This window comes from Vombatus ursinus, unplaced genomic scaffold (assembly GCF_900497805.2).
Source record: "Vombatus ursinus unplaced genomic scaffold, bare-nosed wombat genome assembly UNPS02005459.1, whole genome shotgun sequence".
NCBI classification, from domain to species: domain Eukaryota; kingdom Metazoa; phylum Chordata; class Mammalia; order Diprotodontia; family Vombatidae; genus Vombatus; species Vombatus ursinus.
Genome location: NW_020945237.1, coordinates 2,012,965 through 2,040,766, shown reverse-complemented (window position 1 = coordinate 2,040,766; position 27,802 = coordinate 2,012,965). Strand labels below are relative to the sequence as shown.

Here is a 27,802-nt window from a genome sequence, read left to right as displayed (position 1 = left end):
TAGGTGAAAAGTAGTGAAAGGTCTGAATTAAGGGGGAAGCTATGTGAGTCTGGAGAAAGAGTTGTGTGCTAAGATGTGTAAATAGAAACAGAAATATTTGGCCACTAATGGGAAATGTGGGTGAGATAGAGTAAGGAATCAAGTACAATGCCAAAGTTACGAACTTGGGAGACTAGAAGAATGGTGAGCACATTTGTGAGAAGAATGAGTTACCGCCCTACTGTCTCTTCTTTCACTCACCCTGATCTTTTACCTGGAGGCTCCTATGGCTCTGCAAATTAGTTTGTTTCAGGAGGAAAGACAGATGAAATACTGTTACGGCAGCAGTTAAAGCCCTAGTAATAATGCTACAAGTGGTAACTCCTTGGTTGGGAGAACATGAAGTGAAAAAGAGCAGCATCTGGGATTTCCCCAGGGAGGGAGCAAGGGAGAGCGGGACTGGGGAGCTGATTCCACACCAGGGTAGGGCTGGTTTTGATAAAGGAGACTTTGCGGGCCGTGGACGTGGGAGAAGATGCAGGAGGTAGGAGCAGGGCTGAAAGAGTAGAGCTAAGCAGGGCAGTGCTAGTTCTGTGACGTGGAGGAATAGAGGTATGGGGGGCGGGGTGCAGGCAGGAGCACTGGGGCAAAGTAGGCCCAGGGTACCACAGCTGGGGCACCCCAGGCACTGGAAATGGAAAGATGAACAAGGAGACAAGGGCTGGAAGTGTTAGCAACCATCAGTTCTTTCTCTGGGGATGGAGAGCATTTTTCATCTCAAGTCTTTCCTAGTTGTCTTGGATCATTGTGTTATTGAGAATAGCTAAGTCATTCACAGCTGATCATCTTACAGCATTGCTGTTATTTTGCACATAGTACATTTCACTTTGCATCAGCCCTTGTCGGGTTTTTCTGAGAGCACAGAATAAATATTTTAATAGACTAAGATGAGGAGCATTTCATGAATGTTTGTTGAATGAATAAATATCTTTTTAAAAATTAGCTCATTTAGAAATTCCCTTCAACTCTAAAATTCTATAGTTCTTCCTATCAAAGTAGTGAAATTTCTATGAAATCAGCTTTCTAAGTTTCCTTTGGTAAAGCTCAATAGAAATGTATTTTATTTTTTAATATACACAATGTACATTAATCCTGTGTTTAATTGGGTGGTATAGAACATCATCCTAGGCGTCGTAAGTGGAAGTAATCTGTGATATTATGTATTTAATAAAACATTTTTGTTGTTGAGTCGTTTCAGTTGTGTCTGACTCTTCATGATCTCATTTGGGGTTTTCTTGGCGGAGATACTGGAGTGGTTTGCCATTTCCTTCTCTATCTCATTTTACAGATGAGGAAACTGAGGCAAACAGGTTTAAGTGATTATTCCAGGGTCACACAGCTAGTAACTGACTGAAGCTAGATTTGAACTCGGGAAGATGAGTCATTCCTGACTCCAGTCTAATGCTCTAGCCACTGCACCACCTAGCTTCCCTTCATAAAAATATCTCGTGATAAATCTCAGACATCTCACCTTGTGAAAGACATTCATAATTTTCAGATCCGTTGTGAGAATTTAAAACATTTTACTTGTTTTTTAGAGATGTGAAACTTTTTATATGTTAATTATAGTAAAACAGAAAAATAGTAAAAGCATTATAACGTTTTATTTGTTTGTTTTGATTTTAGCCAGAAAGTGAAATTTCGACCACCGCGGATGATTATAGTTCAGAGGTAAGACTAAATGGTCTTGGAGTTTCAGATGTAAAAAAGTTGAACTAAGAGTTTTAAATATTTCTGGTGACTCAAACCCTTCTCCTTCTTTTCCTTTAAAATGTATCACAAAATGCTAAGTTAAAAAAAAACACTTAAAATTATTTTGTCATATGGTCTCTTTTGAGACTGTTAGAGTCTTAAACCTCTTTGACTAGTTTCAATCTTATTCACTTAGACCTTCCATTATAGTATTTGAATTTTCCATAGATGTGTATGTACATATACATACACACACATATACATATATATCTCCTATTACATTGGATTCCTAGGATAAATGACTTTTGGAAGATTACTACATTTACATGAAGTAGAATATGCTCTGTAATTCTCTCTTAATATTTAATGTTCTGCTTGAATTCTTATGTTAATTTTTTATACTGAAAGAAGTGTTGAGATATGGTTATGCTTTTTTAAGATAGCAAAGCTAATCTAGAAATGGCATAATTATAAGAAATATCTTGGTTATACATCAGTAACACATATAAACATATAATACATCATGTTATTTAATTTACATCTCTTTTTTATTTTATTATTTTCTTTGGTCTAAAGACATAGAAGATAGTATTTTTTTATCTGAATGGTTCAGCCCTTCAATCTGTATCCATTGGCCTGAACACTGAAGAGTATTAATTTCCTTTGGTGTTAAAAAAAAAAAAAAGCATCATGCTCTTTCTTTGGGAAGAAATAAACTAGACCACTTTAAATTAGTTGTAGGCTATAAGGGGAATGAAAAATTTTGAAATGAAAAAAAGTTTTAAGAATTTTATTTGTACAGAAGGATTCGTTTAGTATTTGAACTGAGACATAAAATGATGAGAACATGATTAAAAAGTGCTAATTTTTTAGCTTAAAAAATACTTATAGAAAGGGAAATTAGTACTGGAAAATCTGGGTATTTATTTGCACATTTGTCATTAATTTGCATATCATTAGTAAGTGTTAGGAGATTCTAAAAAACATGCTGAAAAATGTAGGACTAGTGAAGTACTGCTAAAAATTCATCATCATCCTAACAGAGTTAAACAAAAACCCTCAAGATACATGTGAATTTTTAATTGCAAAAAATATAGTGATGGGATGACCTAACAAATTTGATGTGAAAAATATCTTGGCCCTCTTACCTAACAGCTTATGGGGCAATCTTTATCTGGATCATTCTTTGAGAAATTTTCTGCATTCTTACTGTATGCAGAAAACATCCTACAGAAAGTGATAGCAGTAGTTTAAATCATTTGGTGTTGCTTAAAGTGAATGAAAGCATAAGTTTAAGGAATTTTATATGATCTCATGGCCTTGATCTCAAAAAAAAAAAAAAAGTAGGGATCAGCACCATCTGAGAGTGATAAGAGAGGAGTTGATAGAGGAAAAAGGATAAAGTTTGGGAAATATAATAAGGAATTAATAAAATAAGAGAGATAAGAATTCCCTTTAGTAGTGAGGACCCATTTATAATTAGGTAGTAGGGAGGCCCCTTGAAATTCTTAAGCAGAGAAGTATCAGTGTGAAATTCCATCCTAGAAGAATGCATCTTATTTGCTTTTGATATTCTGAAGTTAATAATTTTTCTCCTGCATAAATGAACCTCATTTGGAACTTCCTTGGGATCCAACCAAACCACATGAAGTCCACCTAAACCAAATCACTGCCTAACTTAGAGCAACAGAAATACTTGAGGTGATCTTTTTTAAAAAAAATCCTTTTTATTATTGTGATCATGACAAACATTAATAAACACGATGATTTCTCTATGAAAAGAATTGAAAAAAACGTTGTCATATAAAACTATGACTACTCTGTACTGCTTGAGTTTGGTTTTTTTTCCTCTTTTTGAAACTTAAGGTGGGAGTTCAACAGTGTCCTCCTTGTCTGTGTAGCCCTTTGGTTCTCTTCTGTTTATTTTTTTAATAATTCATTCACCTTTTTTTTTTAATATTACTATCACCACCCCTTTAAAACTCCCTCACCAAAAAAAAACTGCCATCCTTCCATATAACAAGAAAAGTATAAATCACACAAAACAGATCCACATATTGATCACATATGGTACTCTTTTAAAAACTAGAAAGAGTTATTATGTCCATGAGTCCCCACCCCAGATTTTTCTTCCTTGTTCTCATCCTTTACTTTCAGCTTATCCTCATCTTTCCCCAGTATCTTTTCCCCTACATTCCTTCATCCTAACTTTCCTAGTTCTGTTAAGGAGTACCACTCCGTCCTTCTATTTGCCCATGTTTCTACTTTTTCTACTTTTTTTCTACTTTGGGGAAGAGCTGTAGTGGCTCCTGTTAAAGAATGCTGGAGATTAGCTTGAGTTGGCCTGCAAGAGGGCAGGAATAAGGAAAAAAAACAGTCTTGTAGAAATGGATGTTCTTAATAGAATGGGCAGGAGGAGGGTGGGGAGAGAGGCAGAATTGTCAGGATGTTCCAAGCCTTGTCTTGAGTAATTTTATGTAAGCGTCCATCTTAACATAATTTTCATCTTACAACCAGCCTCCTGAACATTTGTATTAATGTTGTAATGCTAACCTAGCACTAGTAAACTATTTGATTAGAAATGGATCTGGCTTGAACACATCTTAAATATGGCAATTTAAAAGAAAAATTTTGATAAGATGTTTCATAAAAACTGAACTGGTTTCACACGATTTTGTTAAAACAGCTTAACTATTTTTTGTCATAATTGATATATTTTATCCTTCTGAAGTGAAAAGTATACTCATTTTGAATTGCAGTTCATTGTCATATCTTTATCATGCGTCTGTAAAAATTTAGTCCAAACTGAATAAAATAGTAATGAAGCATTTTTGTTACATGTGTAGAAAAAATATATTTCCATTAGCTATAGATTGTTATATTTAAATTCATAACATATTAAGAAATTGTTCTTATACAGGTCAATGGTTGCAGTTTGGTGAGAGCAGATATTCCTACAAATTTATTAATGGTACAGTATTACAAGTTATGTAATAATAACAGTGTTTAATACTAAGAGCACTTGTCTACTAGCTTGCTAATCAGTCTTTTCTCCTGCATGTGGTGCTATCTTTGTGGTGTTTACGTGTCTTTAACTTCATACAGGACACTCAGTTTTTGTTAAAAAGCTTAATATTAACAGAATTTGCAACTGTTCTTTATGTCAGAGCTTTTAAGGTTCAAATTACATTAACCACACAACAAGTCAGTAAGTTCTTAGATGACATGGAAGTCAGCATTTGAATAAGCTCCTCTTGAGGAATGCTCTAAGTACTGATTTTTAAGAACCTTGGATTGATTTAGGAAGAAGAGTTTGGCGTTGGTGAGTCTTGTTCTGAACAAGGAGCACAGTACCCTTCGACACGACTAGCGATGATGGAGAATGAATTGGTTGGGAAGCAGCAAGAGATTGAGGAGCTTACCAGAGAGCTAGAGGAGATGAGGGCAGCGTATGGCACAGAAGGATTGCAGCAGGTATACTTACCTTATGTTGCTTCCTGTTTATTGCTTATCAAAACAGAGACCTTCATATCCATGACTAGTGCATGACTATTGTTGAGAGATAGTTTTAAGCATGAATATTGAAGTTATAGTTGTCCTGATGTAAATTAGGACACATTTCATTCATATTCCATAGTCACAATTTTCAATCCTTGTATGTTCTTTGGATAATATTCAGAAAATAAATCTTAGAATCAGTTGGAGTTTTTTTATGTAATAGGGAAATCATTATTCATCAGACTTTCCTGATCTCAGCTTGCCCAGAAAATGAGTTCTTTCTATGACTGACCAGGTTTGCTGCAGACCATAGACTGTTTAAATAGACAGTGGGACTTGGAGGACATGAAAATGTGTCATTTGCTTCTTGATTTAAAAGAGACGTTTCTTTTGAACAACTTGAGATAAGGGTACCTTTGACGTTCATATTATTGTAATAACTGTTTGTTTCTCATTCCATTTAAAATTTATTAGTTTTTGTTTTTTTTCCTTAATTTGTGTTTCATATTTCTGCATGTTTTACAAAATTCCCTTTTTTTGTTTATGTGCAATAATTTCTAAAGAACCTTAGATAATTTAAACAGTATTTAGTTGAATTCTTATTTCTTATTACTATGTTTTAGATTGCTATTCAAACAGTTCAGTAGGTTAATTTTTTGGTAACTGAGTTAAAGAGTAGTTATAATAGTTTTTCGTTGTTCATTCGTTTTCAGTGGAGTCTGACTCTTCATGGTCCCATTTGGGGTGGGTTTTCTTGGCAAAGATACTGGAGTGGTTTGCCATTCATTTCCTTCTCCAGCTCATTTTACAGATGAGGAAATTGAGGCAAAATAGGGTTAAGTGACTTGCCCAGGGTCACACAGCTAGTTAGTATCTGAGGTCAGGTTTGAACTCAGTAGGAGGCATCTTCCTAACTCCAGGTCTGATGCTCTATCCACTGGGCTACCTAGAGGCCCCAGTTATGACATTAACAATCAGAAATTTGTGTAGTATTTAATGATTTACATAGTTCTTTTTAAGAACTTTTCAAGTTCTTAAAGTTCTTTTAAAGAGTTATTTACATGTTATTCTTCCAAAAACTTTATGAGGTGGGTTGAGCAGATGATGTTATCTCCATTTAACTAATGAATAAACTGAGGCTCAGAGCCCAACAGGTTCAGGTCACAAAACTAGTAAATGATAGAAGTGAGCATGAATTGCACATTTTCTGTCTTTATATTTTATACTATATTTCATCTATCATCCTGTAATAACAATGTAGAAAACCTTTGTTTTGTAGCAATCCACATAGAAAATTGTGACTTAAATACACTGTAGTTTTATAGTTGGTATGTGAGTTCTTGTGGTGCCTATCTAATTTATTGGGTGACTACTCGTGATAGGCTGTTCTCCTTAGGATACAATGAAAAAGAGAGAAAAAAATAGCTTTGTAGTAAGAGTGACCTGATGATTACAGTTCCTGCCAGAAGAAAGCACTGTTGCATATTCCTTAGTAGGTATTCATAGAGACAAGAATAGGGATGTGTCACTAATGTTCTGTTTACTTGATATCTCCAGAATGAAAATGAGGGGAAGAGGAGTTTTCGTTTTCCTAGTGGAGAATTAACAGATCTTCATATTCTGTGGAATTAGGAAATCAAAATACTTTTCAGTTAAAATAATGAGTCAAAACATCTAACCTACCAACTTAGAATAGAGACAGAAGAAATTGATTTGACTGATCTAATAAGAATATATTTGTCTACTATTTAAAAATAATAATATCTACCCTATTTCCATCAAGAAGGCAGTGTATTCCAAAAACCTCCCATGGTAATCAGTTCTAATGTTGGACAGTTTTCACTGAAAATATATCATGAGTATATTTAGTGGTTTTGCTAGTCTTATATTTTCATTTTCCCACAAGTATGGGAATATGCCAAAACAAAGAATTTGGCAACTGCATGTTTATATCCTGCTTACATAATATTATTGCACTAGCAAAAATATTACCCACTTTTTGGAAAGAGGAATACAGGCTTTTGTTGTTGGATGATTTGCAACATGTTTCATATTGAATATTTTAAAGGTTCTTAATTTATGTAAAATAATTTTGCTATGAAATTGCTTATGAAATTCTTTTGAAGTATGCCTCAATTAAATCGTGTGTTTTCCCTCCATATTTAGGAAGAAATAGCAAAATTCTATATTTTCTCTCTATAAATATTCAGAAATAATTTCCCTTTTACTATAAAATCTCTTGGTGGGGGGTTCTCGTTTCCTCTGTAATTTTGTTTTTCTAATTGGACTAAAAGTCCAGGATCCAGTGTTTCAATTAACTTTACTAGGAAAATCACTTTAAAAATCATTCAGCTTTATGGCTAATGTTACTGTCTTTCATGACTGCACAAGTATAGGTCTAGAATAAAAAATTTATTCCTTTAATAAATTTTGTGGGTAAAATAATGCTTTCCTTTGAAAGCTCCTCTAGGTGTGTGTGGTATACATTGAGAAGAAATTTTGTGCAAAATAATACTTATTTTCATTAGAAAGAATGCAAGGCAAATTAATGTTGTGGAGTTTATTCAGGGAAAATGTAAATTTAGAATTATAGATTTTAATATTTCTCCTTGCCTATTGAAGTTGTTAAGGCATAATTGAGTGATTTTTAAGTCATTAAATACTCTTGTCAAGATGAAAAATGACAGCTAACAATACAGATATTATAACTTAAAAATAAAATATAACAAGTACGTTGTATATCATTGACATTTAGAGACATTGGTAATGTCCTAATCAAGGGCTTTATCTATGTTAGTAAAGTGGAGACATTATATATCAGTCTGTGTTCTCCTGATCACATGGATATGAATATTCCCATCATTGTTACAGATAACAATCCATTCATGCCTTGTCATCCTTTGCAATAGTTCGGGCCCATGCATAAATCTTATCTGGAATCAGTCGGTTAATAAGCATTTACCTCCTGTGCTCCAGACACCATGCTAAGCACTGGGGATACAAAGAAAGACCAAAAATAAAAATAAAAAAGAGTCCCTGTTCTTAAGGCACTCACAGTCTGATGAAAGAGACAACATGCAAATGGCTACATACAAACCAAATATATAAGGATAAATTGGAGATAATCAATAGAGGGAAGGCATTAGCTTTAAGAGGGATTGGGAAAGACTTCTTGTAGAAGGTAGAATTTTGGCCAAAACTTCAAGGAGACCAGGAAGACCAGAGGATGATAAGAAGAGAGAGAATCCCAGGCAGACAGTAAAAATAGCCTGAGTTGGGAGATGGGGTGTTTTGTGTGACAAACTACAAATAGACTGGTGTCACTGGATATGTAATATATGAAGACTGGAAAGGGCCAGGTTATAAATGGCTTTAATAACCATACATATAATTTTATATTTGATCCTAGAGGTAATAAAGAGCCCCTGGAGTATGTCGATGAGTAGGGACTGGGGTGTAATGCAGTTAGACCTACACTTTGAGAAGATCACTTTGACAGGCAAGTGGAACATGGACTGGAGAAGAGAGAGACTTGAAGCAGGGAGACAAACCAGTGGGCTATTGAAGTAGTCCAGGTGGGAGACCATAAGAGTCTGGACCAGGATAGTGGAGTATCAGAGGAGAAGATGGCCTGTATGAAAAATGTTATGATGATTTGAAACAATAGGTCTTGGCAAAAGATTGCAGATGAGGGGGGTAAGAGAAAGGAGTTGAGGATGACACCTAGGATGGTGCCCTCAATAGTAATAGGTAAAGTTAAGAAGAGAAGAGGGCTTTGGGGAAAAGATGAGTTCTGTTTTAGACATACTGAGTTCAGTAGGCAGTTGGAGTTGTGGCACATAGGGTCAGGTGAAAGGTTAGGCCTGGATAAGCAAATTTGGGAATCGTCAGCGTAGAGATGGAAGAAGCTCCATGAGAGCTGATGTGATCATTAAATGAAGTAATTTGGAGCATGTTGGCAAACTATGGCCCATGGATCACATCATGCCTTCAGCCCATTTTTGTAGAGCCTGTGAGCTAAGATGATTTTTATATTTATAAGTAAAATTTTATTGTATTTAAAAGTGTAAAAGCTATTATTAATTCACAGGCCTAGAAAAAGAGGAAAAGCAGCCTGTGGACTAGTTTGCCTACCGTTGGTATAGAGAAGAATGTGAAGGCCAGGGACAGAATCATGGGGAACTCTTACCCACAGTTAGTGGGCATGCCTTGGATGAAAGCCCAGCAAAGGAGACTGAGAAGGAATGCTTTGATAAGTAGAGACAGAACTAGGCAAGAACAAGTATTACGAAAACCTAAAGAGAAGAAAGTATCAAGGAGAAGAGGGTGGCTGACAGTGTCACAAGCTGCAGAGAGGTCAAGCAGAATGAGGGTTGAGAAAAGGCCATTGGATTTGGTGATTTAAAGATCATTTTTAACTTTGGAGAGAGCAGTGTCAGTTGAATGATGATGTTGGAAACCAGTCTGCAGAAATCTGAGAAGAGAGTGAGAAGAAAGAAGGAAAGTGGAGGCACTGATTATAGACAGCCTTCTTTCACAAAAGGGAGGGGAGGCATGGGGCAATAGTTAGGAGGAAGGGACGGATGAAGTGAGAGGCTTTTACAGATGGGAGACATGGGTGTGTTTATAGGCGATAGGAAAGCCTCACATAAATAGGGAGAGATTAGGGGCAGCTAAGTGGCTCAGTGGATAGAGCACCGGCCCTGGAGTCAGGAGGACCTGAGTTCACATCCGGTCTCAGACACATAACACTTACTAGCCGTGTGACCCTGGGCAAGTCACTTAACCCCATTGCCTAGCCAAAAAAAAACAAAAAACAGGGAGAGATTGAAGATTGGTGAGAGAGGGGGCAATCTGCTGGAGAAGATGAGATCAAGGGGAGAAGATTAAGATTGATCCTGTATCATTTTCTTATTGATCCTATTTACAATTAATTGATTTTGTTGTATAACTGCTTAAGTCGTGGTTCTTCATCTCTGAACTTTGTTTAGAATTCAGCTGGCCTGTAATGGGTTAAGTTTAAAAATCCAGCTTTCTTGCCTCAAGGAATTTAACTGATCTTGGGAATGTGTGTGAATTCAAGGGCGTCAGGCCTGATATCTTTACTTCACCAAGTCATCCTTCAGAGATGTCTGGTTTGCTGTCCAAAAGTCTGGGCCGCTCTCTTGCACTTGGACTGCAACAAAGAGCATTTCTTAGTCTTATGAGAGAAGGGACGTGAGGGGTCATTGCTGGCCCCTGTTACCAGACTTCCAACCAGTCATGTTCCCTGCACCTCAGCTCCATAACCAGTTGTGTTGCCCCCAGTCCCATGATGTCATCTACCCTTTTCAGTTCTTTGTTCTGTATTCCTCAAAACCTGTGAAAGGGGAACTCTCCTCTTGCTCAGGGTCTGTGGCATAAACAGAGACAAGCCATGGACCCATTTATTGATAGGTAACATGCCCCTGCTCGTAAATATTATCTTATGAAAAGATCTGCCTCAGTTTATCTTTTTGTTAAATTCCAGCTGTGACAAAGGAGAAGGGCCACCTCTTCATGTGAGACAGCTATGAAGGAGGCAGAAATGGTAGAAGGCATCTGAGTGATGTGAGACAAGGAGCAGAGAAAAGAGAGCTCTTGGGGAATGGCCTTAAGTTTTGCAGTGAAATATGAGGCCACTTTCTCCATCGAGGGTGGGAGAAAGAAGGAAGAGCCATTTCCTAACGAGAAGTCACCCACAGGCATCTCAAATGCACAATGTGTCCAGCACTGAGTCCATTATCTTCCACTTCCTCTTCAACCCTCTCTTCCTAAGTTCTCTGTTTTTGTTGAGGAGATCTCCATCTTTCCAGTCATCCAGGTTCTCAAGCTTAAAGTCATCCTCAACTGGTCACCTCCCTCACCCCTCACATCAAAGCTTGTTAATTCCACTTCAAGATAGCGCTTGCCTCTTTTCCCTTCTCTCCACCTGTAGGACCACCGATGAGCCCACGGTCTGTCTTTGGGTCTCACTTCAGTGTATGGCCAGTGCTGTTACAATAGCACTGTCCAGTGACTACAGCACGTACACAGATACCTCAGTGCAAAACATCCCTTGAGGAGGGAGAGAATATTAGCAACTGCAGGAGGGTGCAGAGAATGTGTCCTGAGGGAGGCGGCACCTACGCATTGAGAGTGGGGAGCAGGGGGTTCATTACAAGAACGGGAGTGATTAGACACAAACACAAGGAAGGGGGGAGTGTGGAGTTTGAGGAGTAACCAGTCGGTCAGTGTGGCTGGAATATAGATCGTGTACAGGTGGGGAATGACGTGAAATAAGGCTGGAAAGGTACTGCTGAGGGCCGCGTATGCTAAACTGGGGAGTTTTTATTTTATCCTAGAGATAATAGGAACCATTGAAGGTTTGTGATAAGGCCTTAGGAAGATTAAGCTGGAAGCTTTAAGAAGAATGAATTTGAGAGGGGCAGACCAGTTAGGAGCTATTGAAGTTGTCTAGGTTAGAGGAAATGATCAGGCGTCTAAATGTTATGAACCCCAGGGACTGGGAGGCTACCGTATTGCCTGAGGGGGGGCAAACTGGACCAGTTGGAAACAGAACAGGTCTTCAGCGCCTGTGCCAGTCAGAGTAACACTGGGCTTATAAATAACCCCTGTGCTTCCAGCCTGGGAGAGATAGGGAAACCCAGTTTTAAAAAAGAGAAAGGAAATGCCTGCTGAAATAAGATTTTAGAATCTAACGTATTATTTCAACATTTAGTTGTATATCATTTTAATAGCAATTAACCTATAATTGCATTTTTTTAAGTTTTGTTTTTTATCACCCGTTTTCACTTTTTTTATAGCTTCAAGAATTTGAAGCTGCAATTAAGCAAAGAGATGGCATCATAACCCAACTTACTGCTAACCTACAGCAAGCAAGAAGAGAAAAAGATGAGACTATGAGAGAGTTTTTAGAACTGACAGAACAAAGTCAAAAGTTGCAAATACAGTTCCAACATGTAAGTCTTCTTGCTAGTAAATTTTTATTTAAAAATAGTTTAATTTATTTCTTATAACTTTTGTGTCTTTCAGGATAAATACTATGTTCATCTAATATTTGTTTATTCTGGATTATTATATAAGGGAAATAGTGGGTGCCAGCTAATCATATTAATTAAACGTTAGTTTATATTCCCCTTGGTGGCTTCCTTTTCATTGGTTTCTCTGCTTTCTCCTTTTGTTTTCCATTTCAAGAATTACAGATGACAGAAAGTTCAATGTTTTACATTATCGTTGTTTACTAATGGTTTCCATGGCTGAGACTGAACTTTCTCCTCAAAATAGTATGATAGCTAAATAATTTTCTAGGCAATAACAATAATAATAGTAACAATTCCCTGGAACAAAAAAAATGCTCTGAGCAAATAATAATAAGACTAATGATTAATCTTTCTCTCACCCTCAAAAAACTCCTTTACCATTCATTTGTAGTTGTGTGTGTTTGTGTGTGTGTGTGTATGTGTGTGTGTGTGTAGGAGCAGAAGTGATAAAAATGTCTGCATATAAAAATATAATGGTCAATTCTAATAAGCAGAGGTAACATTGATGACTAGATGGGACCCTCTTTCTTTTCATGATGATGGTTTCCTTCACAATTGATGAATTTTTTAGCATGAATTAACTGCCAAAAAAAATCTACAAAAAAGCAGATTTCGGGCTTGAGATTTGTCTTTCATCATGCTACATCTTTTATTAAACACATTTTCATAAGCAAGTCCAGGACTTGTTCCTCCAGGTTCACTTTGAGGACACTGGTATATAAGGAAGTACCTCTTCCAAGGCCACCCAGAAACTTTGTGGAAGAGCTGCTGTGATGAGAAATTGACTGTGTGAACCTGGATCAGGGATTCTTAACTTGGGGCCCATGAGCTTACTTTTTTAGTTTTTCAATAACTGCATTTCAGTGTAATTGATTTCTTCTGTAATTCTTTTTTTTTTTCATACTTTTAAAACCATCTGAGAGGAGAAAGCCAAGATGGCAGAATAGCAGGACAAGTATAGCTCAGTTCCTCCAACACAGACTCTCCTCAAAGATTTAGAAAATACACCAAGCCAATTCCTGATCAGGAAATTAAAAGAAAAAAATCACAGCAAGTCTCTTTTATTTTTTCTAATGAAGGTCAGTATAGGGAGACAAAGAGTTCTCTGGATATTGGGGACAGGACTTGGCCAGAGATACAGCCGTATGCTGGAACTGAAGAAGGACTGAGGCTGTGTACTGGGGTAAGAACAGGTCTTAAAGGGACCCCAGCCTTGTGCAGGAACAGGTGCCAAGTGACAGAGCTGTCCCTCACTATCCCATTCCAGATCCCAGACCCAAGGTGGACCTAGGAGGGGACCTGTGTCTAGGTTTGGCATCGCAGGGTAAGGAAAAGTTCTGGGCCTTAGGCTGTGTACTGAGTGAGGAACAAGTTCAGAAGCAAACCAACTTTGTGGCTCTGACCCAGGAAGCAGAGCAGAGTGTCAGTTCTAGCCACTAGCCTGGTCTGAAGCCTATAGTGAACTAATGAGGACGGGGATCCCAGACAAAAGGGGACCCTGTAGTTTGCTCATGCAAAACCAGCAGTTTTCCATCTGGCTGACAGTGTCTTGAGTCTAGCCACAGTCTACTGGAGCTTCCAATGAAGGACAAGCCCGTAGGAGTGTTGCATACCCAGACCAGGGTCAGAAACTTGCAGAGCTCACACCCGGAGGGCAATAATCGGACATTGCCCCAGATCTCATTGCTTTAGGAGCATTAGAAGATTTCAGGTGCCCAGCCTGAGCGATCCTTGAGATCTTGGAATAACATAACATAATGCTCAATTCCCCAGGAAAGCATCCGAAAGATCCAAGATGACAAATGGTCAGTTCAGATGTTTCTCCCAGAAGTGCACAGAGCCCAGCTAAGTCCAAAGTCAGGAAGCAGGCTGGAAAAATGAACAAACAAAAACATACCACCATCAAGAGATGCTGTGGTGACAGTGACACTCAGGACACACACTCAGAAGAAGAGAATGGCTCCAAAACATCTAAAAGCAGAGCCTCAAATATAAACCCAGCTTGGATAGAAGTTTAACTAGAATTCCTGGAAGATAGGAAGCAAGCATTTTAAAAAGAGCTAAAAATAATTTTAGAACCCAAATTAGAGACCTAGAGAGGGAAAAAATGGAAAGAAATGAGAGAGAAAAAGATTTGGAAAGTTAATTAATATCATGGAACAAGAGGTACAAAACCTTACCAAGAAAAAACTCTCTAGAAGCTAGGTGAAGCAGTGGGTAGAATGCCAAGCCTGAAGTCAGGAAAACCTGAGTTCAAATCTGACCTCAGACACTTACTAGCTTACAAGTGACCCTGGGCAACTCATTTAACTCTGTTAGCCTCAGTTTCCTTATTTGCAAAATGTGTATGATAATAGCACCTACCTCCCAAGGTTGTTGTGAGGTTAAAATGAAATAATAATTGTCAAGCACTTAGCACAGTGCCTAAGGGCTCATAGTAAGCACTGTATGAATGTTAGGTATTATTATTAAAATTAGAATTGACCAAATAGAAACTAATAATTATTGTCCATAAGACAAGAAATATTAAAGTTTAAAAAATTAAAAATAGAAGAAAATATAGGCTATCTCATAGCAAAAACAACTTATGTGGAAAACAGATTGAAAAGAAATATATATATATATATATATATATATATATATATATATATATATAAGAATCACTGGACTACGTGAAAGTAAATGACCAAAAAGAAAAATGGCTAAAAAAGAACCTAGACATATTTCAAGAAATTGTAAATGAAAACCTTCCAGATATTTTAAAACCAGAAGACAAAGTAGAAATATAAAGAATCTGCTGATCACTTCCTGAAAGAAACTCCAAAATGAAAACTCTTAGGAATATTGTAGCCAAAATCCAGAGCTTCTAGGTTAAAGAAAAAACACTGCAAGCAGACAGCAAAGAAGAATTCAAGTACTAAGGAGCCATAGTCAGGATAAAACAAAATTTCCCAGCCACCACTTAAGAGGAGCAGGGACCTTGGAATATAATGTTTCAAAAGGCAAAGGATCTAGGGACTTAGAGGTAAGAATAACTCAGCCCTGAAAACTTGAGTATAATCCTACAAGGAGAAAAATGGATTTTTAATGAAATGGAAATCTTCCAAGCATGCCTGACAGAAAGATCAGAACTCAATAGAAGAAATTCAGGACTCAAGAGAACCACAAAAAAGTAAACATGATTCTACCCTTTGACCTATCCATACCACTATTAGATCTGTTTCCCAAGGTGATTTGGGAAAAAGGAAAAGGACCTATATGTTCTAAACTATTTATAGCAGCTTTCTTTATGATGGCAAGGAACTAGAAATTGAGAAGATGCCCATCAATCTCAATTGATGGCCAAATGAGTTTTGGTATATGACTGTGAGGCAATACTACTGTGCAGTAAGAAATTATAAGCAGATTGAATTTAGAAAAACATGGAAAGACTTAACATGAAATAATGAAAAGTGAAATGAGCAGAACTAAGGAAACATTATGTACAGTAACAGCAATATTGTTCAAAGAATAATTGTGAATAACCAAGTTATTCTGAGTATTGTAAATATTCAAATCAACCATAAAGGACCTATGAAGGAAGATGCTGTCCACCTCCAGAGAAAGAACTGATAAGTAGAAGTATGCATAGTATGATTTTACATAAATTTGTAAATCTATCTCAAGTGATGGCCTTCTTCAGTGCGGAATAGAGAGGGAGGAAGGGAGACAGTTAAAAACTTAAATTGTAATAAAAAATTAAATTTTAAAAAATAAATAAGTTTAAAGTAAAAAGAAACAGGTGAGTCAAAGAACAAATCACAGGAAAACATCAACAATTTGGAATATAACTAAAATAGTTCTTAGAGAGAAATTAATATCTCTAAACACTTTATCAAGAAAATAAAGAGTAAATCAACTAATAGAAACCCTAAAAATCAGGGAAGAGATTAACAAAATTAAAAACAAAAAAAAATCATTCAATTAATGAATAAAACCAGGAGCTGTCATTAAAAAGAAAAAAGTAGATAAGCCATTAGCTAACTGGATTTTTAAAAGAGAAAGAAGAAAACAAATTAGGAATATCAAAATTTTTTTAAAAAGATGAATTTACTACCAATGAAGAAGAAATAACAAGTTATTAGGAACTGTTTTGCCCAATTAAATGCCAATAAAACTGGCAATATAAATGAAGTTGAAAATATTTTCATACTATAAAATACTTAAATTAACAGTATATAGAATAGAAGACAACCCAACTTAAGAAAAAGAAATTGAAGAAGCCATAAATGATTTCCAAAGAAAAATACAGGGTCAGTTAGATTTACAAGTGGGTTCTATAAAACACTTAAAGAACAATTAATTCCAATACTATAGAAACTGGAAAAATAGGAAAAGAAGTCCCAACAAACTCCTTATATGATATAAATATGATCTTAATACATAAACCAAAGAGAGGCAGAACAGAGAAAGAAAACTGGACCAGTTTCCCTGATGAATACTGATGCAAAAAAAAGATTTTTTAAAATGAAATGCCAACAAGGAAACTATAACATATCACAAAGACTGCACACTGAAAAAGCTGGATTTATACTAGGAATGTAGGGCTGACTCAGTATAAGGAAAGCTATAAACATAATTGATCATATTAATTTTTAAAAATCATGTTATATCAATAGATGTAAGAAAATCTTTTGACATACTACCGCACATGTGTATCAAAAAAAAAAAAAAACACACTTGAAAACATAGGAGTGAAGTTTTTCATCAATATAAGTAAAACCAAGAGTCAGCATTGTCTGTAATGGGAATAAACTAGAGGCCTTCCCTCTAGTTTAAGATTGGGGTAAAGCACATATGTTCATTATCACTATTACTGTTTAATATAGTGCTAAATATGCTAACTATAGCAATAAGAGAAGAAAAAGAAGCCGAGAGGATAAGCACAAAGCAAAGAGGAAACGTTAACTGTTTACTTAGATAACCCTAAAGTTAACTAAAATATAATTGAAACAGTTAACGAATTTGGCAAAGTTTGAGGATATAAAATAAACCTACATCAAACATCAGGATTTCTGCCTATAGTTCCAAAAAATTCAGCAGGAAGAGATAGAGAAATTCCATTTAAAATAACTGCAGACGGTATTACATACCTGTCAAGACAAAAACAAGAACTATATAAGCACAACTACAGTGTAAAATATCTTTAGACAAATAAAGACATCTAAGTAATTAGAGAAATATTAATTGGACATGGGTTAAGCTGAGCCAAAATAATAACGACAATATTACCTAAGTTAATTTACTTTTTCAGTGCTATAGCAACCAAACTACCAAAGGATTACTTTATACAGTTAGGGAAAAAAAAAAAAAAACCAACAACAGAATACATCAGGAGGAGCAAAAGATCGAGAATATCAAGGAATTAATGGAAAAAAGTGGGAAGAAAAAGGGCCTAGCAGTGCTCGATCTCACACTAAACTACCAGAAAGCAGTAGTCATCAGAACAGTTTAGTACTGGATGAGAAATAGAAAGGATGATCAATCAAAGAGATTAATACACTGTACACAGAGGCCAATGAGCACAGTAGCCTAGTGTCTGATAAACCAAAAGATCCCAGAGCTCACCAACAAAACTTGAGCAAACTGTGAAGCAATCTGGCAGAAACTAGTTATAGACTAGTATCTCTCACTAAGACAAGCTCCAAATAGATACAGAACTTAGACAGAAAGGGTGACATCGTAAACAGGTTAGAAGAGCAAAGAGGAAATTACCTGTCAGACTAGGAGCCTTTCCCAAAGTGATAGTCAAAGGAAATGAATGGGCACCTTGTAAAGGAAGAAATCCAAGCTACCTATGACTGTATGAAAAAAATGCTCTCAATCATTAATAGTTAGAGAAATGCAAATTAAAACAACTCTAAAGTACCGCCTTACAGCCATCAGATAGGTAAAGTTGACAGAATAAAATGACAAGTTCTAGAGTCTGTGGGAGAACAAGTATATAATGTTCTGTTAACTGTGCATTACTGTGAACTGGTCTAGCCATTCTAGAAAGCGATTTGGAGCTATGTACAAAAAGCTAACTAAGCTGTATGTACTCCGACCCAGAAATAACTCTACTAGGTCTGTCATCCCATAGAGAGCAAAAAAAGAGGAAAAGAGCACTTATGTACAATATTTTGTGGTGGTTGTTGCAGTAAAGAATTGGAAACTGAGAGGGCGCCTATCACTTGGGGAATGGCTGAACAAATTATGGTATATGTATGTGATCAAATGCTGTTGTGCTATAAGAAATGATGAAAAGGATGGTTTTATAGCAATCTCTATAAACTGATGCAGAGTAAAGTGATCAGAACTAGATGAACAGTTTATACATTAACAGTATTGTAAAGACAAACCATTTTGAAAGACTTAGGAACTCCAATCAGTGCAATGAACAACCGCATGTCCAGAGAACTCATAATGAGACATGGTACCCACCTCCTGATAGAGAAACTAGAGACTCATAGTGCGCGTTGAGACATTTGTATGTATGTTGTGTGTGTATTTTTTTTTTTGGACATGGCCAATGTGAGTATTTGTTTTGACTATAATATTTGTAGCAGAGGTTTTATTTTTTCTTATTTTCTTACTGACCTATTTGGGGTTCAGTAGGAGAGAGAGGAGATATTCATGAAAATAAAATTGAATTGAAGAAATTAAAAAGTTATTTTGAGAAAGGATCCATAACACAAAGAAAGATTAAACTCCTTCCAGCCCCCACATCTCCCTAGTTAACTACTTAATCGGTAAGAATTCTTGTGATAAGGGCATGAGAGCTACAGAGAGTTTTATATAATAAAGGTATATAAACATATATAGAAAAAATATGTCATAGTATATGTTTTGCATTTGCCTAGAAGGAGACTTGATAATCTCCTGAGCGTAATATACTGGTCCAACTAATCTTGACCATGACATTTTTCTGTGGTCATATAAGTTGCATTTCTATCACTTCTATTGGTATTTGGTGTTCATACCATTAGTTGCATTTTCCTCCACTTCTTTTCTTACATCACTAATTGGAAAAGAGGAATTAACTTTTCTAGCAGTGCCATAATTTTGACTTTTCAGAATTTTTTTTTATAACAAAATGAACCGACTCCTGCTCTCCCTATGTTAGTGCCCTCAACAAAAAAATTACCATGTATTTACTTTGTGTATTTCTTATGTATATTTATGTATCTGCATGTCATTTCCTCCAATAAATGTAAACTCTTTGAAGGCATGAACTGTTTTATTTTTGTTTTTGTACCCCTAGCACCTAGCATAATGCCTGGTGTATAGCATGCTCTTAATAAATGTGTGTTGATTGATTGAGAGAGCTTTTTTCTAGATTGAGAGGCTTTTCCTAGTCTCAGCATAGTCATCTTGCTTTATTCCAACTGGTTGGTACACAGGTTGCTAAATTGAAGGTGGTATAAAATTACTATTTTACAAACCTTTCTAGTTGATAAAGTATGAAACAACACAGCTCTTATTAACATTGCTCCAAATAAAGTCTATACTTTTCCTCCAAAAATTGACTTGTGTTAAACTAGTGGGACTATCATGACATTAGATTTCAGCGTCTGTCCAGAAAGTTTTTTCCCCTTTCAAAGAAATTTCATTTTAGGGGTGCTACCTCCATTATGAGGGTGGTCTATGTAATTGAATCAATATATTATGTTTAGGAGACTGTAAGTCTCCTTCTAGGCAAATGCAAAGCTTGATATATTTTTTTCTATATATGGTTATATATTTTTATTGTGTAGTTATTGAAATCTCATCATAAAACTCTCTGTAGCTCACATTATTACAAGAACTCTTGCAAGTAAAGTAGTTAACTAGTAGTTAACTGGGGGCTGGAGGGAGTTTAGACCTAGGTCAGACCACTTTGGTGGGATCAGAGCAGATCTATGTTTTACCCAATGTTGCTCCAAGTTGAATAGTTTCATAGCGGACTTCCATTTCTAACTCATGATGGTAATATAACTTTTGTGGAAGGGCACTTCTTTTTCTGTTAAACAGTGTATACCCTGTTAAGTGATTCTCATCCTGGTCAAAATGGAAGTTTTTTCAGAACTGTATTTGGGAAAGGGCGTGGGGATGGGGGGTGATGTACAGATCGTGGTATCAAAGGAAAAGAACAAAGGATTCTTCTTTCTTCCTTTTTTTGTGCAAATGTCATTGCTAACATTTTTAATGTCATTTTTTTGCCTTTTTTTATTTTAGTTACAGGCTAGTGAAACTCTGAGAAATAGCAGTCATAGTAGCACAGCTGCAGATTTACTTCAAGCCAAACAACAGATTCTCACTCATCAGCAGCAGCTAGAAGAACAAGACCATTTATTAGAAGATTATCAAAAGAAGAAAGAAGAATTCAAAATGCAAATTAATTTCTTGCAAGAGAAAATTAGAACTTATGAGATGGTATGCTCTTTTTAATGATAGTCTACCAAAAGATTTGTAGCTTTGCAATTAACTTTATATTAATTTTTTATCACCCTTTGAATTAATTTAAAAAGCTTTAGAAATAAACATTCATTTCATCATTACTATGCAAATGATTCACAAAAGCTTTATAATGAAGAAAAATTCTTTTCAGAGATAAAATAATAATTTATTTTATAACTTTTTACAGCCCCATTATAATCATGCAAGTCTTGAGTTCTAAGCCCCAAGTTAAACTTTTATGTGGTGATGAAGCCCTTCTTCTAGGTCTTATGATTAAGGCCTTTGGAAAAGGTCTAGCATAAATCCATGCTAATTCAGTGTTATGAGCAGATTACATTAAGAGGGAAACTGTAAATTAATAATGTTTCTATATAGACTCTGATTTCTGACCCTGTTAGTATGCTACCTAAGAAGATCTCTGTGTTTTCAAGGGATATTGTGAAATTCCAAAAAAATTCTCAAAGCAAAATTTTAATTCCCTTTTATTAAAAAAAAAATCAAATATAACATCACTTATTTGCTCAAAAAAAGTTTATTAGGGCCTATTTTATGCCAGACACAAATAATATGTAAACAGAAATGAAACAGCCCTTGTCATTAAGATTACATTCGGTTTGGGGGAGAAAGGTGAAAACTGATAAACAAAAAAATATATATCCAAAATAAATAAAACACAATTTCCAGAGGTAGGTGGAGGTCATCAAGATAGGGCTTGTGTAGGGCATGTCATTGGAGCTAAACTTGGAAAGAAGTTTGAAGCTACAGTGAGTGGCTTTTAGCCATCGAAGGCAGGCCTCCTGTACACAGACACAAAGACGAGATGGAATGTCAAATCAAGTCACCTAGCTGACAGGTAGAGAGCCAGAAGGAGAGTAATGTGCATTAGGATGACGGAGGAGTTGGGATGGAGTTCTGGAGGCATTGGAGACCCACTGGACCTTTTTGAGCAGGGGGGTAACATGGTCAGAGCTATGTTTTAGGAATATGATTAGGGAGGAGACTGGAAGTAAGGAGACCAGTTAGGAAGCTATTGAAATGGTCCTAGTGAGAGGTAAGGAAGACCACAGCTGGGGTGGTTGTGGTGTGTGGAGAGAAAGGGACAAATGCAAGCAGTTCTGTGTTGCTACAATCAATAGGACTTGGCCCTTAATTGAATATGAGCAGTGAAAATGAGAGAAGTGTTAAGAATGGTACCATGCTTATAAAACTAGCTGACTGGAAAAGAGAATTTATGAAATTAAGCAATGATTGTGTGTTAAAAGCGCAGAAACCACTGGAAGTCATTGACATATAAATGCTAGAGAATGAAGCAATGATCAGGATAGGTCTTGTTATTTAAATATAATTAAGAAAAATCAAGACCGTCATATTTGGAATTGCCATATAGACGTTTCACTAGTGTTATTTGAAAAATAACACATACACTGGTGGGTATAAAGCTAAATGAAGTCACAGCCCTTGCATTCAGGAAGCTAAGACCCTAGTAAGGAGACATAATACCAATAGAAAGAACTATAATAGTAGTATAAATAAAATGTGATTTTTGCCAGATGGAAAAAAAATGGAAAAATTGTTATGCCATATTGGAGAAGTGGAGAAAAAAGCCTCTGCAGAGATTGTTTGACTTGACCTTGGAAGAGCTAGAAGTATTCCAATAAATAGCTATAGAAAGGAAGTCTATTCAAGTCAAATCAATAAGCATTAATTCTGTGCTAACTATGTGCCAGTCGCAGGTGTAGGGAACACCTTGAACAAAGGGAGGGGCACATCTAGTGAACCATTAGTAGCTCAGTTTTACTGGAGCAAAGCCAGTATAGAAGTGCAGAGGGAAAGACTAGAGAGGTCTGGTGGGGCCAGGTCGTGTAGGGTCTTGAATGCCAGGTTATAGCACTTGGACCTTTTTTTAATAAACAATGGAGAACCATTGAAAGTTTTTAAGCAGGGCAGATGATGTCATTAGAAATGGAAGGAATGGGAACAAACATGAAGAACCAACTATGTGCCTAGCACTGTGCTAAAGTCTTTACTAATATTATCTCATTTAAGCAGGTCTTTAAAAAGATTTTACAGCCAGCGGTATGTGGGACTGTTCAAGTCAGAAACCGATTTAGGTAGCTTTTGGAATTAATTTGTTCAGCACATGTTTATTAAGTACCTACATAACTAATCGACTCAACAATGATAATACTATGTGCCAGGCACTTATAGTACCAAACTATTTTACTATCAAATGAGATGATATTTGCAAAGTACTTAGCACAGTACCTGGCACATAGTAGGTACTATATAAATGTCTATTCCCTTCCCACTAGCTACAGTATAGTGTTTATACTATATAATTTAATGCTGTTAAAATTTTAACGTAAATTAAAATTTTTCATAGATAAAATGCATAAGTAGTAGTCTAACTCAAGTGACTCACAGTCCACAAGCCATGGTGTTATCAGTTGTTCTTGTCGAGCATAGTTCTCCTTGTCCATGACTCTATAACTGACTCCTGAACTGGAGTCAAGAAAAAGTTTCCTCTCTGAATCCAAATTTCAATTTAGACTGGAATTCTGGGGTTGGATTGCCAAACCAGAATGTTATAGTTTCCTAGATTAGGCTTGAAGTTTTGCTATATTAAGTGACTTCTGGTTCAGGCATACTGCCAAGACATCAGGCATCTATGAATCACTTTTTCTCCATCCTTTTCCAATAAGTTACCTCTAGGTCACTAATAAGATCTAGGTCAGTAGTATATTTGAGGTAATTCAGGACCCTTTTGTCTTTAGCAGTCCTGCAGAATACAGACCTTCTATATGGTTATGCTTTTTGACCCCCTTCCTAACTGAATATCCAGAGTACTACATGTATATGCACAGTGTTTAACGTTTAAGAAACTTCAAAATAAAAATGTATCAATTTAAACCTGTTATATACAAATCAGACATTATTAAAAGCAATCAAGTATAAAATGAAAGGAGAATGCTTTACTATCAAACCTAGAAGACATAGTTGTAAAGTATTTATTAAGTTGCCATCAGTTAAAGATTCTCTGTCTTATTTTCAGAAGGAACAAAATGAAAAAGTAGAAGATTCAAGTAAAAAGGAATTACAGGAAAAGGAATCAGTCATTGAAGAGTTAAAAACAAAAATAATAGAAGAAGAAAGAAACTCACTTGAGCTGAAGGATAAGCTATCAGCTACTGATAAATTGCTGGGGGAATTCAAAGAACAGATTATAGAAAAGAACCAAGAAATAAATAATATAAGACTAGAATTAACTAATTCTAAACAAAAAGAAAGACAGTGTTCTGATGAAATAAAACAACTAATGGGGACTGTTGAAGAACTTCAGAAGAAAAATCATAAGGACAGCCAATTTGAAGCTGATATGGTGCAAAGAATGGAACAAGAAACTCAAAGAAAATTGGAGCAACTCCGGGCAGAGTTGGACGAAATGTATGGGCAGCAGATTGTGCAGATGAAACAAGAGTTAATAAAACAGCATGTGTTACAGATAGATGAACTTAATGCACGACATAAAGGAGAACTAGAAAATACTTTAAAATCATGTCCAAATATTCCAATAAATGAAAATCAGATACAGTTAATGAATATGGCAATTACTGAATTGAATTTAAAACTTCAAGATGCTAATTCTCAAAGGGAAAAAATAAAAGAAGAATTAGAAGTAATTTCAGAAGAAAAGTCTGCTTTACAGAGACAGCTTGAAGACCTTTTTGAAGAATTAAGCTTTTCCAGGGACCAGGTTCAGAGAGCTAGACAGACAGTAGTTGAGCAGGAAGGTAAACTCAATGAAGCATACAAATTGCTTAGCAGTGTGGAAGATTTGAAAGCCCAGATTGTGTCTGCATCTGAATCCAGGAAGGAGCTAGAATTAAAACATGAGGCTGAAGTTACCAATTACAAGATAAAGCTTGAAATGCTAGAGAAAGAAAAGAATGCTGTGTTAGACAGAATGGCGGAATCTCAAGAAGCGGAATTGGAAAGACTGAGAACTCAGCTGCTCTTCAGTCACGAAGAGGAGCTCTCTAAACTCCGAGAAGACTTAGAAATTGAACATGAAATAAATGTAGAAAAACTTAAAGATAACTTAGGTATTCACTATAAACAGCAAATAGAGGAATTACATAATGAAATGAGTCAAAAGATAGAGGCCATGCAATTTGAAAAGGACAATTTAATAACTAAGCAGAATCAGTTACTTTTAGAAATTTCAAAGCTGAAAGATTTACAGCAATCTCTTGTAAATTCAAAATCAGAAGAGATGACCCTTCAAATCAGTGAACTTCAGAAAGAGATTGAAGTACTCAGACAGGAAGAAAAGGAAAAGGGCACGCTTGAGCAAGAAGTACAAGAGTTACAACTTAAAACTGAATTTTTGGAGAAGCAAATAAAAGAGAAAGAAGATGACCTTCAAGAAAAATTTACACAACTTGAAACTGAGAATACCGTTCTTAAAAATGAAAAGAAAGCTCTGGAAGACATGCTGAAAATATATTCTCCTATTAGCAAAGAAGAAAGCTTGATTTTTGTAGATTCAGTTAAGCCCAAATCTGAAGACTGTGACTGGCAAAAAAAAATTGATGTACTCCTAGAAGAAAATGAGAGGCTCACCAAGCAATGCACTCAGCTAAATGAAGAGATCGAGAAACAAAGGAACACATATTCATTTGCTGAAAAAAATTTTGAGGTTAACTATCAGGAGTTACGAGAAGAATATGCTTGTCTTCTGAAGGTAAAAGCTGATTTAGAGGACAGTAAAAGCAAGCAGGAAGTAGAATATCAAATGAAGCTGAAGGCTCTCACTGATGAGCTTTATCATTTACAGAAAAGTAAGCCAGTTCTAGTGAAAACTAAAAGTGCAGATTGTGAAAGCTGTAAAGATGACAAGCCTTTCACAGCAGAGATTTCTGAAGTTGGTGAAGTTGTTGAGAAAGATACTACAGAACTTATGGAGAAGCTTGAGGTGACCCAGCGAGAGAAATTAGAACTCTCTGAGAGACTGTCAGATCTTTCTGAACAGTTAAAGCAGAAGCATGGTGAAATTAATCACTTAAGTGAGGAAGTTAAATCCTTAAAGCAAGAGAAAGAACAAGTTTTAAAAAGATGCAAAGAGCTAGAAATCATCGTTGGCCATAGTCGAGCAGAGCATGTGGATGAGTTAAAACTTAAGCCGTGCAGTTTTAAAGATGGTATTCAAACAGAGGGAAGTAAAGATTCTGAAAGTCCTGCATTTAAAATACATGAAGATTTTAGTGAAGGGGCACAGATCATAGAGGAAAATAAAGTTTCATTTGAAGATGAGACTGTTAAAAAAGAAATCAATCAAGAACTGGGGAAACCTGAAAAGTATTCACTTTTGGATCACGTGGACTCTGTGACTGAGCAGTTGGCTGATGAGTCGTCATCATCATCTTTGGCCATTGCACAGAGTGAAAATGACCAGCTTCGGCAGGAGCTCAGTATTCTGAAATCTGAACAGGTTTGTTGACTGATTCGTGTGTGATTAAGATAGAAGACGGAAAAACCTCTTACTTAGAAAGTATTTTTGTTCTTTACAAAAATATAAATGAACATTCTGAAAGGGAGAATGAAAACATTTTTCAAGTTATTCTCATTAGGGCTTGTTACTTATTTTTCAGGCAGATGTTATATAGAAAAATATTTAAAATTATCCTAATTTTCTCTAAGTGTTATGTTAGATCTGAAAAACTTTAAAACTCTGACTGTATATGAAGACAATTTATATGTTCAGATAAAGCCAGAGGAAACATTTGACAGTTTATATTTTGCCAGCTATAATACCATGAACAATAACATAATTAATGAAAATTATTATGGAATGATTTGGAAGTTATAAGTATGTGTATTATAATTAGGATGATACATGTTGCTGCCTAACTAAGATAGATTTTAAAAAAATATATTTCTAGTTAATAAGGCCACTTTATGCTGATTTAATTATGAATTTAGAAATCAAGAAGTTGATATCTGTCAACTCTTTAAATCTGTTGAATATTTGATTATTTTAGAGATCATGGCACATGATGTTTTCCTCTTACAATGCCCCAAATCACCTAAATTTGTAGAATGAAAGTTTCCTAGGAGAAAATAGCTCTATCTGAAGACCAGCTGCTTAAATGATCAGTTCTCTGACTGTTGTAGAAGTAAAACATTTTCAGCTGCCATTTAGTTCCCATCTTCTGACCATGGCTTAAAGAATGAATTGTTTTATTAAGTAGCTTAAAGGTGATAAGTAGTACAGAATGTATTACAGCAGATTATTTCACTTTCCTTCCTTGCATTCTCCTTCGACTATGTTGGTTACTCTCAGGGCTGAGCCCAAGGCCAAACCACTGAAGTTCAGAGATGTTTCTTACCACTTGTGGCCCTCAGTACATTAGAAGTTGACTTCTCTGTTTTATTGTATTATTGTATTGGGCCAGTGGATTTTCAGCTCTTTTTACCTCAATTTTATAGTCCTAATTTTCCTATTAATTAGCAGTATAACCCTGGGCAAGACATTTCACCCTTCTTGGCCTCAGTTTCCTCATCTGTAAAATAAAGACTTTATAACCTTTATGGTTTTCTAGATTTGTAAATCTGGATTTCTGTGAAATACAGTAACAGACTATTTTTATCCATTAGTATGGATAATCAAGAGTTAACTATATCCACACTGAATATCTCTACAAAGCTCCATATCAAATGATTGCATAAATTTAGTGATCATGTTTCCATTGTGTAGCTTTCTAAAGGGGAACTTGTTGTTTTATTCGGACATTTCCACATTTGATGTATGCTTAAAATTCTGTAGGTTTGCTCAATATTTAGTCAGTGTAAATGTAACCTAAAAAGTATATTTTAAAAAAGACACCCAGAAAATCTGTGGTACTTATGGCCTTGAAAATTATGAGTTGTCTTTACATCTCTTGTGCTATTATCATCTGAATTCTATATTAAAAACTTTTTAAGTGGTGATAATGGAAATAATTGGAAAGAATTAAATTGTTTTTTACCTTAGTGTTAGTGTAAAGAAATATTGC

The 27,802-nt window shown here is 35.7% G+C and overlaps 1 protein-coding gene across 8 annotated transcripts in view; it reads left to right on the top strand.

Annotated features, from left to right (window-relative positions):
• AKAP9 (A-kinase anchoring protein 9) overlaps positions 1–27,802 on the top strand; it is a 185,597-nt gene that overhangs the window by 43,673 nt on the left and 114,122 nt on the right. For 4 of the 8 annotated variants that reach the window (XM_027847845.1, XM_027847843.1, XM_027847842.1 and 1 more), the window contains exons 3-8: positions 1,666–1,710; positions 4,652–4,702; positions 5,035–5,205; positions 12,054–12,209; positions 20,526–20,723; positions 23,800–26,238. In XM_027847845.1, coding sequence (XP_027703646.1) covers positions 1,666–1,710; positions 4,652–4,702; positions 5,035–5,205; positions 12,054–12,209; positions 20,526–20,723; positions 23,800–26,238 — 3,060 coding nt within the window. The remainder of the gene's footprint in view (positions 1–1,665; positions 1,711–4,651; positions 4,703–5,034; positions 5,206–12,053; positions 12,210–20,525; positions 20,724–23,799; positions 26,239–27,802) is intronic. The other 4 variants (XM_027847849.1, XM_027847844.1, XM_027847846.1 and 1 more) reach the window with 3 other exon arrangements.